The 15,000-nt window shown below is 43.7% G+C and overlaps 1 protein-coding gene across 1 annotated transcript; it reads right to left on the bottom strand.

Annotated features, from left to right (window-relative positions):
• Positions 1-12,089: 12,089 nt before the first annotated feature.
• LOC135381211 (uncharacterized) lies at positions 12,090-14,480 on the bottom strand. Its single transcript, XM_064612536.1, has one exon. The coding sequence runs from the start codon at positions 14,478-14,480 to the stop codon at positions 12,090-12,092; it is 2,391 nt and encodes a 796-aa protein (XP_064468606.1).
• Positions 14,481-15,000: the final 520 nt, after the last annotated feature.

Here is a 15,000-nt window from a genome sequence, read left to right as displayed (position 1 = left end):
AAACATAAAAATTACTATGCAAATAAATCTTCCCCTTTGCGGTCCCTGTTTCACTGGCACAGTTATTTTCCTGTCCACATTACGTTATAAACACTGGCAGCCGCATCACACAAGATTCCTTTCACAGAACTCGGCAATTTTCAGGGCTCCTACATATCCATTATTTTGTGGGACGTGCAAAAAGAATTGTAATTTTTTTCGTGGCTTGACAAAACATACCAAATCCAGTTGATTCCGTTGACGTGCTTGCTGCCACCTGAAATAGAGCCAGAAATTAGCAACAAGGCTGCAGTAGAATACCGATGCAACATGCAGTGTCTCGGACGTAGCCAAACACAGATTGCAATGTTTTCACATCCCTGAATGCTGCCATCAGGCTTACACTATGAATAGTAGAAACATCCACTAGCTGCAATAACATTAGAATAACGCTGTCATGTGGGCGTGTTACGTTACTCCTGCGTAATACAGGCGACCATTAGCACAGCAACAACACACCTATCTTTTTTCACGAGAGTACTGTTGCGTCAGGATGCTGCAATCATTGTAATAATGTGTGTACATTAGTAGCCGGTGGGACTGTGACGTTACAATCGGCGGCGAGGCCAGGTGTTCGCGATGATGTTTACTGTGACAACTGATATTTCTCATCGCAGCGTAGCTGTGACCACGCAGGATTGTCACTTACCTCCGTTACTGGTTCCTGCCCTCGTTCCTGATCGAATATGGTAGGCACGGCGTCCATCTTCAGCCGCTTCCGTTTCTGCCGTAGCCGGAGCTGAACTTGCAATACATCGTCATCAAAATAGGCGTCGTCGGCGAAATGATAGGAACAGACCTGTGAAACATTCAATCCTTGGGCCACACCATCGTAGTGGCTGGCGATCGCTGCCTCCCACTTTCGTTTCGTCTCGCCATTGCGAGGTCGGTGAAATGTAAGCTCGGGATTCGCGTTATAAGTCTTTGTGCACCCGGGCACGTAGCACCGGTTTCCTGGCTGTGACATCGCACGTCAACGGCGTGAAATCCTAGGGCACACGCTGTGGTTCAAAGTACTTCAAAGCAAACGTGACAAGACAAGAAGGAAAAGGGTCAGACGCACGCTCAGACACACACCGAACTCCGGCGGGAAGGAGCGCCTACTGATGGTTGGTCTGTCCTGTTGACGTCATCCAGTCATCCAAATCGTTTCTGAGTCAACCAAGTGGAGTTGTGCGGAGAAAATTTGCCGGCGTACAATATGAACGACAGGGAACATGACCATAACAGTTCCGGAACACGCATCCGGATGCGACTATCCCTTTAAGTACGTATTTTTATGTCATGGGGGGGGGATCTCTAGTCGAAATTTATGTAGTTACAACTCAGCACACGTTTGTGTGATATGTGATTGTTTGCATGTGGTATGCTGCTTTGCATATGTCCTGTTGAGAAATCCCACGGTTTCGGTCAAATGCCACAGAAACTTACGTCGTGCATCATCCAGTCTTGGTTATCTCTCCTCACCCACTGTACACATTAAGCTTTGGAGATAATGCGATCGATGAAATAAATAATCCTTTCTCTTCAGTTATATTTCTTTAGCATGTGCTAGTATTAGTATAATATGAGAAAGCTCATGCTGCTGCGTTTCCAGCCGCGCCTGCAAGGATCCGGGGGGGGGGGGGGGGGGGCTGACTCATTACCTGGCTCATGACTGGACCTCATGGAAGCTACAAGTCAGCCGCAGCCTAAGCCAGCCAAGCAGCTATCCAATGAGAATACTTGTGATTGGATGGTGGAGGGAACTAATGACACATTATGATTGGTCGCAGGCACAGTGTTGTGTGAATTATCCCCGACAATGGGCTATATGGGAAGCTGTTGGGGGCTGCTGATATCACCCGAAAGTTGGTTGCGGCTTGTTGCAGCAGAACAGGCGTTCCACGGCGCTCGCTGGGATGGCTCGGATGGAGAACAAAGGAAGATGTGATTTTGCGTAGTAAACTGCTCCTGCTAATTTCTGTCTCGATTTTGCTGGCTTCGCTTTGTGGAGGGGTAAGCTGGTGAACCAACTTACAGTTCGAACATGACTAATATGTGATTGAGCACCCCATTTCAGACTTGGCTTTCTTCATGCTGCAATTCAATTGGATCTCGGAATCTCCCGAGATTCATCGTACCTAATCACCTTAAGAAACGTGGACTCCGTCTAGTCATCTTGTCTGTCCATGCGATACCTTGTGATATTGAAACATGCGTATGAGTGAAACACTTCCCGACAGTGTCAGCGAGATTTGTTCCATTAGTGTGTCAACCTGGATGCCACTTTCAAGGTACGTATTTTCGTAATAAAATAGTGTGTTGCTCCGTGCCTCATTGTGTGTTGCGTTTTATGCACGTTGCGACTATGTGAAACTCTTCAATTTGGACTTCGCTGGCACCACTATTCCCTTGTCCACGTCTGGTTGGTCCACGTCCTTGTCCACGACCACCCCCTCCCTAGAATTTTATGTGAATTTCTTTAATGGCTCCTTCGGACTCCGAAAGCAACAAAACATTCTTGTTTTCCAACGAAATTGAACTTTGTGGGGTGCAGAGCCCCTCAAAGATGCAGTGCTTGCAAAAACACATTTCGTTTTTAGCAGGCATTACGGCTCACGTGAGGCATGGAGCATGTTAGAAACCATCCTATTTGACAGGGGACAGTTCATTTTACCGTGTGTATGCAATTTTCATCATCGCGCTCGACGGGCACGACGCTTGTGGCGTGCACGAAAGTTGCAAAGTTTGTGCAAGTTTACGAATTTTTTGCAATATAAAATACTGGAATTTCTTGCTCACAATCTTTTGTCGAGTATTCCCCGTTTTGTACTTTAAGCGCAGAAAACCAAGTCCCGCGGGTGCAATGTAAGCTGCAGTAAAAAATCGGGAAGTTGTAAAGATTCGACGAAACGCACATTTAAACGGAAAACTTCGATGTGAAGAGTTCGGGAAAGAAGGGTGATCAACGTGTCATTCGATGCACCGTTTTCTTAGCAAGACCTAGCAAAAAAATTCTCAAGGGTACTTTTTGTTATACTCAAATAATATTTTTTATTGTTATTTTTAAATTTTAATTGAAGGTGTCACTTCGCAAACGTGTAAGCGCGCTGCGGCGCAACGCAGCACTGAACAGCTGAGCGGTCACTCACAAAACACTGGATGGAAAGAAAACACTTGGCGCCCGCATTATTGAAGGGCAAATAACGACTGCACACACGTGTTTTTCTCCTTCGAGACCCGATGGTTGTTCAGTGAGCGCTCATCAAGCTAGCCATCATGTGCTCCAACTAGCCAGCTCGTGGTGCTGGTAAGTGAGAGATAAGGAAACACATGGAGATAGGCGTTCATTCAGGCTCTATGGTACCGTATGGTTGATTTTTGGCCGTATGGCATCCGGCAACCGCGAATCCTCGAATCCTAAGCAGGGATTCGAGGTTCGGGAATCTGAATCCCAGTGCCCGAAACGGCGAATCGAATCTTTCGAATCCACCAACCACGTTTGCCTGTTTCTTTTTTTTTTTTAATTGGCGCCTCCGGTGTCCGCCGAAAGCCTCATTGGCCGAATGGTGTTTTCCTGTTTGTTTGTTTGCATTGCTCAAAACTGAAAAAGTTGAGGGAGGAACTGTTACATTACAAGTTTAAAAGTAACATGGCTTTGTTTTTGATATGAGACAATTGATGTCCTGAGGCTGGAACACATAGAAAGGACAAATGCATACAAAGCCTCGTGTCTCTTAGAAGTCCCTGGGGGGGGGGGGGGATGTTAGCTTGGTAGAGCCCAGGACCGGTAATCCAGAAGATGTGGGTTCGAGTCCTAGAGCTGGCTAACATTTCCAGTGACTTCCATCTTTCAACATTGGTTTTGATAGTTGCTTAGTTTTATGGAGATAATTCAGACTCGAGAATTTATGTATTTCATGCAGTTGTTGAACAACACGTTAAATGAATTACGTTTAAGAAGAACTACACTGGTATATTTTCTCCTGAAACTGTACTATTATTTAATTTGTTTTTCATTAAACAATTGTATCATATTCTGTTTCAAAGCATCTATCATTTGAAGTTTATTTTCTGGGTTTATAAACTCTTTTTAAAGGAGGGATTCGAAAGATTCGAGATTCGTAAGATTGGTGGATTCGTAGACCCTCCCTTATTTTTGAATCCGGATTCGGATTCGTAAAATTCTAGATTCGTCCCATCTCAAAAGATCATTTCCCTTATGAAAATGGCCTGTAGACTGAGTACATAGCACCTATATATTCCTATATAATTCTATATGCTTGCTATGCCTATGGCCAAAAATGTATAAAAATTGTATACTGAAGTCTATACACATACACGGCTAAAAATGTACAAAAAATGTGTACAGAAATCTATATATATGTTGAATACAAAGTTGTATATATAGAATGCATAAGATAACTAAAGATATAGACATAAGATTGCACGGAGACATGTCTTTTTCACACCTCCCATGTGTTCACGTCTGAACAATACATTTTCAATATTGGTAGAATGCGCTACTCTGTCACAAGCACAACATTCTCGCATGGGCAAGGAACACGACGGCAACTAAAACAATACACAGAAACTGCCGTTAGTTTGACAATGTCGTCCTCACGTGCCTTTTGAATAATTTGTGTGTCTCATAAAATGTGTACTCGTGTGCTTGTTCAGCAGTTTGTGTGCCCGCTGAATATGTGTCCCTTTGTTGGAGCGCACTACATTGCCCCGCCGGTGAGGAGTGACATGGCACCGCGTATTCTTCCGCAGAGCTCTCCTTGCTTTCACGCCCGTTGTCTGCGTTGCACCTCGTCGTTGACAAGGACGACAACCGTGCTTTTCACTGGGTTTAATGTTTGATTAAATACAAGCAACGTAGGTCAACCTAGCTGTGATGCATCGTACGACACCGACGTTTTACTAGTATTTGAGCATGAAGTACGTTCATTTGCAGACATTCGTGGACGCATTGCAAATGGCGGCAGACGAGGATCGGATACATGGGTGAAGGGACGACGTACATAACAAGTGAGGCTAATTGTATCCTTTCATTCCAGATGACTGTGGGACTGTATCAGTTGCAAGGACGTAAGTTTCAAAATGGTGTACCGTACAAGCTTTGTGTGATACAAGCTTTGTACAATGTGAGACGGCCACGAGCTGGTATTAACTTCAGTTTCTTTGCAGATAGTTCCCCGTCTCAACGGTCACTCATGTGTGCAAAATTGCAACTGCTTCTTACGTCGAAGCGTGTCTGGTGACAATCGTTCGACGTCCATTTCGTCTGAGGAACTGTCGTGTTCGTCACTAAGGATGGTCTTGATGGAGCTTTGCGGTGACCGCCTGTTTGAACTTTCGGAGACTGCCTGGTGCACATTGGATGAGTTGTGTGTCCGTGCAACGTGTTCCATATGTTTCATATGTGTGCGTTGGCGTTAAGTGAACCGCGTATGAGTTCTATTAAGCAAATAGTGATGTACTGGATGCCAGATTAAAGGTATGTGCACGCCAATAAAATTTAGTGGGCATTGTTTTGGTACGCGTCACCATTCCCCAAGTCGGCTTCACCTACCGCACGAGTTAGGTGAAGCCCACCTTACAAAACTACCATTGTGGCCAGACTGTACGTAAGTTTACGCTGTAGCGGCCGGTGGACAGCGACGAAGATGGCCACGCGCCTGGAGCACCTCCCTCAGTTCCACCGGCGCGGCCATGGAGACAGGCCACCGCCATCGCCTCTTCGTGGCACACCATCATCGCCGGTCGGGCCTCATGTAGAGGAACTCCACCTCCTCTACACCGCCATGAATGGCGAAACCTAGCAATTTGATATCAGGTGAAGCCCACTTTACGGAGCCGCTTTTGTTGCTTCGTGTCGTTTTCTCCCCGTCTTATCCCTTGTAACATTATGTGCATTTTTATTTCGCACGATTTCTTTCTCTTTTTTGCTTTTGTCTTGGACCTTCCTTTTTGTCTTTTTCTTTTGCCTTTTTCTGTGCTACCACAAATAATTCCCTGGAGGGCGGAGGAATTACTTACAACTAATAGGCAAAAGACTAGCATGAGGGCAATCGAAAGCTCGGATATGCAGACGGTCCGCTGATGAGGTTTAAATCATTATGATGATAACTGGGGGGTGGGGGATAAATTTATTAAGAAAAGAAACAAAGACTGAAAGGTTAGCTCAACCGGGAAAAAGAAGGAAAGCTTAACCGGGTATAGTTCTTGACTACCTAGCTGCGAGTGAAGAGCCGGAACTACCCCCCGTACTCCCATGGTCTGTACTAACCTCTCCTTTACTTTTCCTTGTTTGTGTTGTGGGGTCGTGTACCCCATAACGGAGTGGCACGTTCAACTTGACAGTGATGAATTTATAGCGTGTAGTGTGGTGGAACTTGCGCATATGGTGTGGGTTATCAAAAAAAAGTATTTATGTACCTCGTGAACGCGACCTCGTCTCCGTGGGGTCAACGTCCACCAGGTATAGTCCACCGGTGACATCACGCTGTGGAGGTCGTCAAGGGAAGGAGCATGTGAGCGCTGATGGGTTCGGCTCCATGGAAGGTCGCAGCGATTAACAACAACAATAAAAAAGAAAAAGCAAACAACAGTGGGACATGCGCCTCTACATCATGATTGCTGGGCAGGTGCGATACTGGATCACGCGGGGCTGGTCGTTCTGTTTGTCCGTCTGTATGTTCCGGCCTCAGGACACACCTTACGCAGCAGCTTGTGTTGCTTCGTATCGTTGTCTCCCCTTCGTATTCGTCGTAAAATTATGTGCATTTTTGGCACAATTTCTCCGTCTGTACCATGGGCGTCCCTGTGACTTGTTTTCAGCGTAGTGCAAAGAATTCGCGAAGGGAGGGCGGGCGGGGGGGCAAAAACGCACAACCAATAGACCCAAGATAATAGCATGAGGACAATCGAATGCTCTAACATGCAGACGGTCCTCTGATGATGTCCAAATTATTAGACGATATCCGAGTATAATTCTTGACCACCTGCGAGCCTGTGATAAGCAGTGATGGGCAAAGTACCTCAAAATTATACTTAAAGTAAAGTACCAAGTACAGTACAAAGTACCCAATTCAAAGTGTACTTCAAGTAAAGTACAAAGTACCAGGCAAAGTACTTCAAGTACTGATCAAGTACATTGCCAATTTAGTTTGTATCACTTTGCATTTTACTGTTTAGCATCTGTGACTTGTTTTTTTTTTTTTGCAGAAGTTTAGCGAGTATTCTTGACAAATGCTTTGGAGCCATAAAGTCTTAGGTTAAGTGCTAACCCGTGAATATAAACTTAATCAGAGGTCATAATGTGCAGTTACATGTAGGAAGGTAATCAGCAGCTGTGCTGTGATTATGCAAAATAGTATTACACCCTGACTGATCCAGGATCACCTGCCTAGTGTGGTGTTCTGGTACTAATCTTCTGCTATAGCAGACTAGGAAATTTCAAGAAGAAAAAAGTACAAGGCAACAGAAATTACATATTTCTGGGAATTTCTTGCTGCTTTTTGTTTAGAAACAGAACATGATGAAAGTAAAAAAGATGAAGCACAGTATAAGCCTTCATTTTTATACGACTGTAATCTGCTGCAATGTAATTCATGTGACCAATTAAAAAAAACGTAAAATGTAAAAATTAAAGCCGGTGTGTCTTGCAGAGTGTTCATCATGTAATGCAATCACACATATAATGTGATATATAATGCATAAATGCTTATTAATTGCGAATGAAGGAGACATTATAAAAAAGCATAGAACTCTGCATTGCGAGAACTGAAATGAAAATGGACCAAGTCATTGTGCTGCCGGTTGCGATGTCATAATGTGTGCGTGTCTTTGTATTCCATTCGTTTTACATAATAATAGAAGTGTTGATACTTTTTACACATTTCAAGCCTCTCAACAATAGATGTGCTTCAACAAATGTGCTATTTAAAAACACAAAAATCCTTTTTGGTAAAATGTACCGCATCCCACTAAAAGCGCTGAAGTGACGGCACGAAGACAAAAACTCAGAGATAGCCCTATCTTTGTGTTTTCGTCTTCTTGTTGTCATTTTAGCGCTTTTAGTAGGATGTATTTTTGATACTCTTTTGTGACTTTTTGCCTGGAGTCCAAGTTTGGGTACTTGAGTACTTGATGGGAAAGTACTCGGAAAAAAGTACTTGAAGTACAGTACAAAGTACACGATTTAAGATGTACTTAAAGTAAAGTACAAGTACCCAGAAATGTACTTAAAGTACTACTTGAGTACTTGGTACTTCAAGTACTGCCCATCACTGGTGATAAGTCAGTTGTCACCAGCATCAAGGTCAACGCGGCGCAAAGAAAGGTAAAACAAGAGTCGGGAAGACTTCCTTCTCTCCCCACAAATACCGTGCGCTTTTCTTTGCGACAATGAAGTAGGCGGGGCTCAAGCCGAATTTTTACTATTTTTTTAGACTATTTCTGTTGCTATACAGAACATAGTTCCGGTTTGGTGTGTGGTTTTCAGTGGATGACTTCATATTTCTGTGGGAAAAAGAGTGAGGTTCGCTTAGCAGTTTTAAAAGTTGAATTGAAAAAATAAATTTCCCGCAATTAAAAATTGTCCAAAGCCTTCCTCAATCGTTGCAAAAGTTTCCAGAAGGTAATTGCCGAAAGTCCCACAATCCTCCGGCGAGTACGCAGCCATTTAGAATATTTTATTACCTTAGGTAAAACACCGTGTATATAGGTCTTGGGTGGTACGTTTGATGACTCCTGAGGCATACCTGGCTGTTTTGTCTGAGTCATTGCTAGAACTATCGACAAAGCCTGTAAAGTGCAGTTGCAATGATAATTTGCAATTTTCAAATCATTGTACTTTCGACAAGAACAAAAATAGAAAAATGAAGAAACATGCTACCGCTCACTTACTTCTATAAATTTATCTTACCACATTTATTGAAAGCATCAAGAAGTACTTCAGTATCTGGTGCTCTAATGTCATTTATGCCTTTTGTCTATTTTTGCCTATTGTCTTTTATGCCTCAAGGTAATCAAGAACGCGAGATTGCCTTCCCTATCCGCGCAACAACCTCCACCGTTCATCGGATTACTTGGACGACTCATTTTAATGAGCATGTCAATGGCTTCCATTTTTATATTTGTCGCACTGCTCAAGCTAGAACTCCATACACGGTAGTGCTCTCCTCTAGGTTAGGTTAGACGTTAGGGTACGTTAGTTATACACTGGGTGTTAGTGCCCGTCACGGGACACAGAAACTTAATATTGTGGTTAACTGATGACCTCATATCAGGTAATAGGGCGACTAAGCCAATAGGAGCCCATAGTGCCCGTTCGCATCATTTATGGGTCTCCCGGAGGAAAGGGCGTAAGGTTTTTTTCTTTTCTTTTAAAAACTTTTGTTGTGCTTTCTTGTTGTGGCCACCTTCCTTCAAGCAAGGGGAAATATTAAAATGACATTTACACTTGTCATTGATGACTTGTGGGCAGCTATGCCGCGACAGAGGTCCCTAAATCATCTATCCACTTTGGCAACAGCGTTACGGTAGCCGCATGGTCCAAATTAAGAAGAAAAAAAGAAAAACTAATGTATTTGCAGAGGATAAACTCACACCAGTGATACTGACTCAACTGCTGCCTTGAGGGCATTACTGCCACATCAGAGGGCCAAATCCTAAGAAATGATCATTTGCCGGCTTACGGGTCTCCAGACCACGCCAGAGGCCCAACATACATACAAGGACCGTTGGCTGCCAGTAGTTGCTATGTCGTTATTTACTATTTTGTTTTGCAGCTTTTCTGAGACGTCGTCTCTACTGCACCTTGAGTCACTCACTTGCGGGCGAAGGACCACGCCAGTGGTATTCACATTCATCCCACTCATATCCCCAAAGGAAAGAATTCGGCCATTATTCTTTTTTTTTTCATTTTGTGGTATATGGATGATTATGTAATGAATGGGTGATGAGGTAAGAGTGAAATACAGTTATATGAAGGGACAAACACAGTATAACGAAGTGTATAGCAAGAAGAACATAAGAAGTTAGAAACACATCTGTAGTTTATCCTCAGCGTCAACTTTAAAGATAATCGGCGGGGAGGCCCACTGTCTAGTGAAATCATTTCTTGAAAGCCTTTTCTTTTCTTTTCTCGGAATCCACAAACCTTCATTACTACAACGAGCGATAAAGGAACGGGAAGTTTGTGGTTTTTGGCCGTGCGCGGTATCGCACCTAAGTCTCCAGATTTGATAACTGACTTCGCTGATGACAGCGATAAACTGCCGTCGACGTGGCTTTCCCAGTGGAGCAGGGTTCAAAAATCGCACAGAGGAGTAGTGTAGCTGGTCTAATTGAAAAAGTTCTCTAATTTTTTCCTGCATTGGGGGTTAAAAAGGGACAGTCTGAAAAAAAAAAATGTTCCAAAGATTCGTTACCGCCGCATAAATCACATGTTGCGGATGTGGCCGATATTTCTATGGTGTTTCCGTATGGGCCGTAACCCATGCGCAAATCGCCACATAAAACTTTTCCTCGCAGCATGTAAAAAGTTTGCATTGATACTTCGCCAGTCAGGTTCGATACCACTAATCGGTTTCCGTACCACGTATTCCCTGTTTGTTCGAAGCAGTTCAACAATGTCACTTCCTTTCATTGTTATGATCTCAACCTCCTTATTTTTGAATTTCAATAATCGTTCATTACACTCTATAAAGCGCATTCGCGCCAGTTTTTCGTCGCGTATAGATTCGATGTATCATATATGCACAGTAAATTTTTTAACACCTGGATTAACCCTTATTAGGTGCTTTTCTGAGCAAACACCATTTTTCACTCCCAGGGGTGTATTTTAAGGTGCAAAAAGCAGCGCAAATGTGTAAAAAACAGTGCTGAAGGTGTAAAAAGTCAGTGTTGAATGAGGTGTTCCAAAAAAGTACACCATATATTGCACCATCATTGATAAAAAGTGGTGTTACTTAAGTGTTAAAAAAAGTGTGAATGTGTGAGACACCCCTTTTTACACCTTCTTTACACTGTTCAGGTGCACATAAGGGTGTTGAAAAACGTGTTGTCAAAATGTTTATTTTCAAATATATGAACATGGAACAATCATTGTTTGCAAACTGTGTGAATGATGCTGGATATATGCGTAAAACTTGGCTGGCTTGAATAAGTGCTATAGTGCAAGATAATGCAACAGACAATGCAAAATATCTACATATGGTCCCAAAGCTGTAACGGCAGTCTGGGAATTCTTGCCACAAAGAATATTTTCTGGATGAGCAATTCGGGAATGAATGATCATGAAAAGCAACATGATAGATCCATTTCAAGGCACGGGAAGTGTTCCTTAAAGGGGCACTAAAATGCAAAAGAACTTGCTCTCAAATGAAAGTCGGTGTTTCAATCAGCACAACCCAAGTAAAATTAGTTTGCACAGCTCTACTGTTTAGAAGAAACAGAGCAGTCTTTGGCGGCAACGAATGGGATACCCAGGAAGCAAAGATTGGCGGCACCCAATGAGACAGCAGGACAAGGGCGCGCTAACCTATCGTGGCCGTGTAAATTTGGAATGGGTCTGATCGTAGTGTTCACTGCTTCATTTTGTCAATACAGACTCACTGAATTGTAGCCTACAACAGTTCTCACAAATGTTCCACTGACTGCATTTATTTTCACATCTTCTGGACAGAGACGCCGGTTGGCTTCACAACGTGCACTATGTTTTTCACCGGGACTGCTGCGTGGTGTGGCATGTGAGTGCACACGCAGCATGGACTAAAAACACTGATGCAAGAGCTGAAACGATGTTCACTGCTTAGCGCTAAAGCAAGAAAGAGCTCGTATATTTTTTATTGTAGCCTCGTAATGGAATCAAAGTTCTGAATTATGATAACAGGTACGAAGTTAACATAGCGTGGAACATGATTTGAAGTCAACTTGTTTTTGCACGTTAGTGCCCCTTTAAGTAAATTTCCATATCAACCCTTTACAGTAAACGAAGAGCCGTAAAAAGAACAAAGAAAAGAAAAAGTATTTTCAAACTACTGCACGTTAGTCTGCTACACCAAGGCCCGACGAGGATTGATTATGCACTTGTCACCCTTTCGTGTGGGAAAGAGAGGCTCTGTTGAGAGTGTCCAAATGTTATTCAGTACAAAGCTTCTGTCATCACGTGTAATGACATAAAAATAGTAGTGCTCGTCGAATTCAATGGTCACCAGCTCACGCATTTGAAAAACTATCTGCTTATCGATAGAAAAGATGGCACATATCTCGTTGAACTTTGGCAAGTCAATATCACTGACTTCATGCAATAGGAACATCCCTGGTCCATACTCAATACTGTCAATCCGGACAGATTTCAACACTGAAACAGCTGGTGATACTATGTTTTTTCCTGTGATGTAGCCCTTCACCACATCCGGCACATGTTCAAAGAGCACAGGCTGACTACCTATCACAGAAACAAGACTGTCGTTCAAAGTCTGTGACAGGACATACGCTTGAAGGTATTGATGCCTGACAGATAACATTTGTATGACATTCTTAAAGTTCCGTAACTTCCTGACCATGTCTTTAAAGTACTGATGTTTACTTTCAAAACGCATGGCCCAGATATTTACCAGTGGTCCATATTTATATACGAAGGAGGGATAGTGTGCCAAATAATGCATTTTACATGGCACAGCTGCTTCAGGAAAGAGGGCCCGAAAGTCAAGGCAGAAAAAGTTAATGATCCTGTGGAGGTATGGCACGTAAGACGTCGGGAGTTTTCGACACATCACAATGTTAACGATTTCTCTTAGTTGAAGATACAGCTCCCAGGCACTGTGACCACATGGGACGCAGTCACCAACATACACAGCAAAGTGCCTGAAAAAACACCATATCTGCGATGCACTGCCTTTCAAAGCTGCTTTGCCTTGCAGGAAATCGCGCGACAGTTTCTCTGGTTTATTTTTCAGATCACATTGTTCATACTTGTAGCTTTGGATCTGCTGGTTCAGTTGATCGAGGGAGAAAAATCCGCTGGATACTAACTGTCTGATTATGTGCTTCATAGCAAATGGCACCACCCCTTCCAGGAAATCATGCATCACGTCCGATGGAAAATTATTAGTCGCATCAAAGCCACTGAAGTTTAACACACATGGCTCCCGGACACCATAAAGGGACACGGTAGAAATACCTTTCTTCAGCATGCTGAGATGGTGATTATGGCATTGTGGCGTTCGCATCACAAAGTCTGCTTCCTGGTGCTTGTAATTAATCTCATTACGTAGTGCTAAACAGAACCTGCAGATTCTTCCTCCGCTGAAACTACACTTAAACCCGCCGATCCTGTGGCTTGACAGATTATCTCCTGTCATTATGAACACGCTTCCCTTCAGCACCTCACCGTTCACTGTGATGCCTTCATTTTCTAAGTGGGCCACATCATTTAGGAGTGGGGCAAAAACTTTCTCTAGCCCATATGCTGTAGCTTGTTTGTCGTTCACAAGCAGCACCAAATGAATGTTCGACAGCGTTGATCTCTGTGGCAGATTGAGAATTGAAAAGTACACCCCCAAGAGCTTGTGTTTTCCTCTCTTGCTGCCCAGAGGGTCGCATATTTCAAGTTCATCTGCGTACAGTTGCAGGCAGATCTTCTTGACATCCCCTTGAAAATATGAATGACTGCGGAAGGCAGACCCATCAAACACTGACGACAAATAGCCAGCTTCGCTGTCACAACGGCGGAAATTACTGTACACATTTGGATTGTCTAGTATGTTCTTCAGGACTTCACATATGGGTACATAATGAAATACAATACTTTTGCCTCGTTCATCTGTTCCTAGGATAATGGTCGTGGGCTCGACAAACGGCAAGTATAATTTCCAATAGTCATTTCGGCCCACCCGTGTTTCTAATCGTTGCATTTGTTCGCTGACTGATGACATAAGTTCTGTTCGTTCTTCTTCCGTCTTTGTGAGCCAGTAATCTGTCAGTCCCTGGATGTAACAAATGATGTCATTTGCTATTTCATGGATAGTGGATTCTGGAATCCGCCCGCACTCCTTCCATTTCAGAAGTAGCAAGGCAAGCTGCCTTACAGGATCTTCACTCGCAGAATTGTTCTGATCAATGTTCGGACCTGCTTCGCCTTCTTGATGTTCGCTGTCGGTGTCCATTGTGTCCAAGTCAGATGCTGATGCCGCACCTGTTGGGCCGTCTGAGCTGTGTCCACTCTCGGTCCTGTTGGCATCTTCTCGAAGGAGCTCTTGATGTTTTCGGTGCACATGTTTCCGGTAAGAAGGGAAAGTGGCAAATGAACGCATACACCCGCTTAATCCACACAACCATTGCTTCTCGTGGCCATGTGTGGTGCGGAGATGGCGAAAAAGCGGCTTCAATGCAAACGTTCTCCACTGGCAGCGTGGGCACACGAAGTAGCGGCTTGCCGGCATCTCTAAAGAGAAAGAAACACCACCGGTTACATCGCTGCTATATCACCACCAGTACCACCGTAATGTAGCTGACACACGGTGTTAACCCCCATTATCCAGCGTAATTAAGGACGAAGGGGCGGGATCGAAATATCATGGTTATCTTGAGTGAAGTGACCGCGGCATGCCATCGCGGTGATTGCAATAAACACGGTAGAAAACTTTTTAATTTACGAAAGGGACACTTGTGCACAGTCCGGGACCCCACACATATTACGCTTCGTAAGCTTTCTGTGGCCACAGTGTCCCCGAGTCAATTCGTTGGTCCTTAGTGCAGTTACAAACCGGAACGATTAGGAATGCCTGTAACTGGATCCGTTCCTTCCCCCTAAACAATTCTACAAGCACTCGCAGTCGCAATAGATCGTTGATCAATTAATGACGTAGGTGTCAGAAGTTTGTGTTAGTAGGGACTTACCACGAGCCACTTGGCAGACTGTTCACGTCGCAAAGAACGTCAACGCTGCATGCCGAACAAGAA

This window comes from Ornithodoros turicata, chromosome 1 (assembly GCF_037126465.1).
Source record: "Ornithodoros turicata isolate Travis chromosome 1, ASM3712646v1, whole genome shotgun sequence".
Classification (NCBI taxonomy): domain Eukaryota; kingdom Metazoa; phylum Arthropoda; class Arachnida; order Ixodida; family Argasidae; genus Ornithodoros; species Ornithodoros turicata.
The sequence above is the reverse complement of the archived record's forward strand: the minus strand, read 5'-3'. Positions and strand labels throughout refer to the sequence as shown.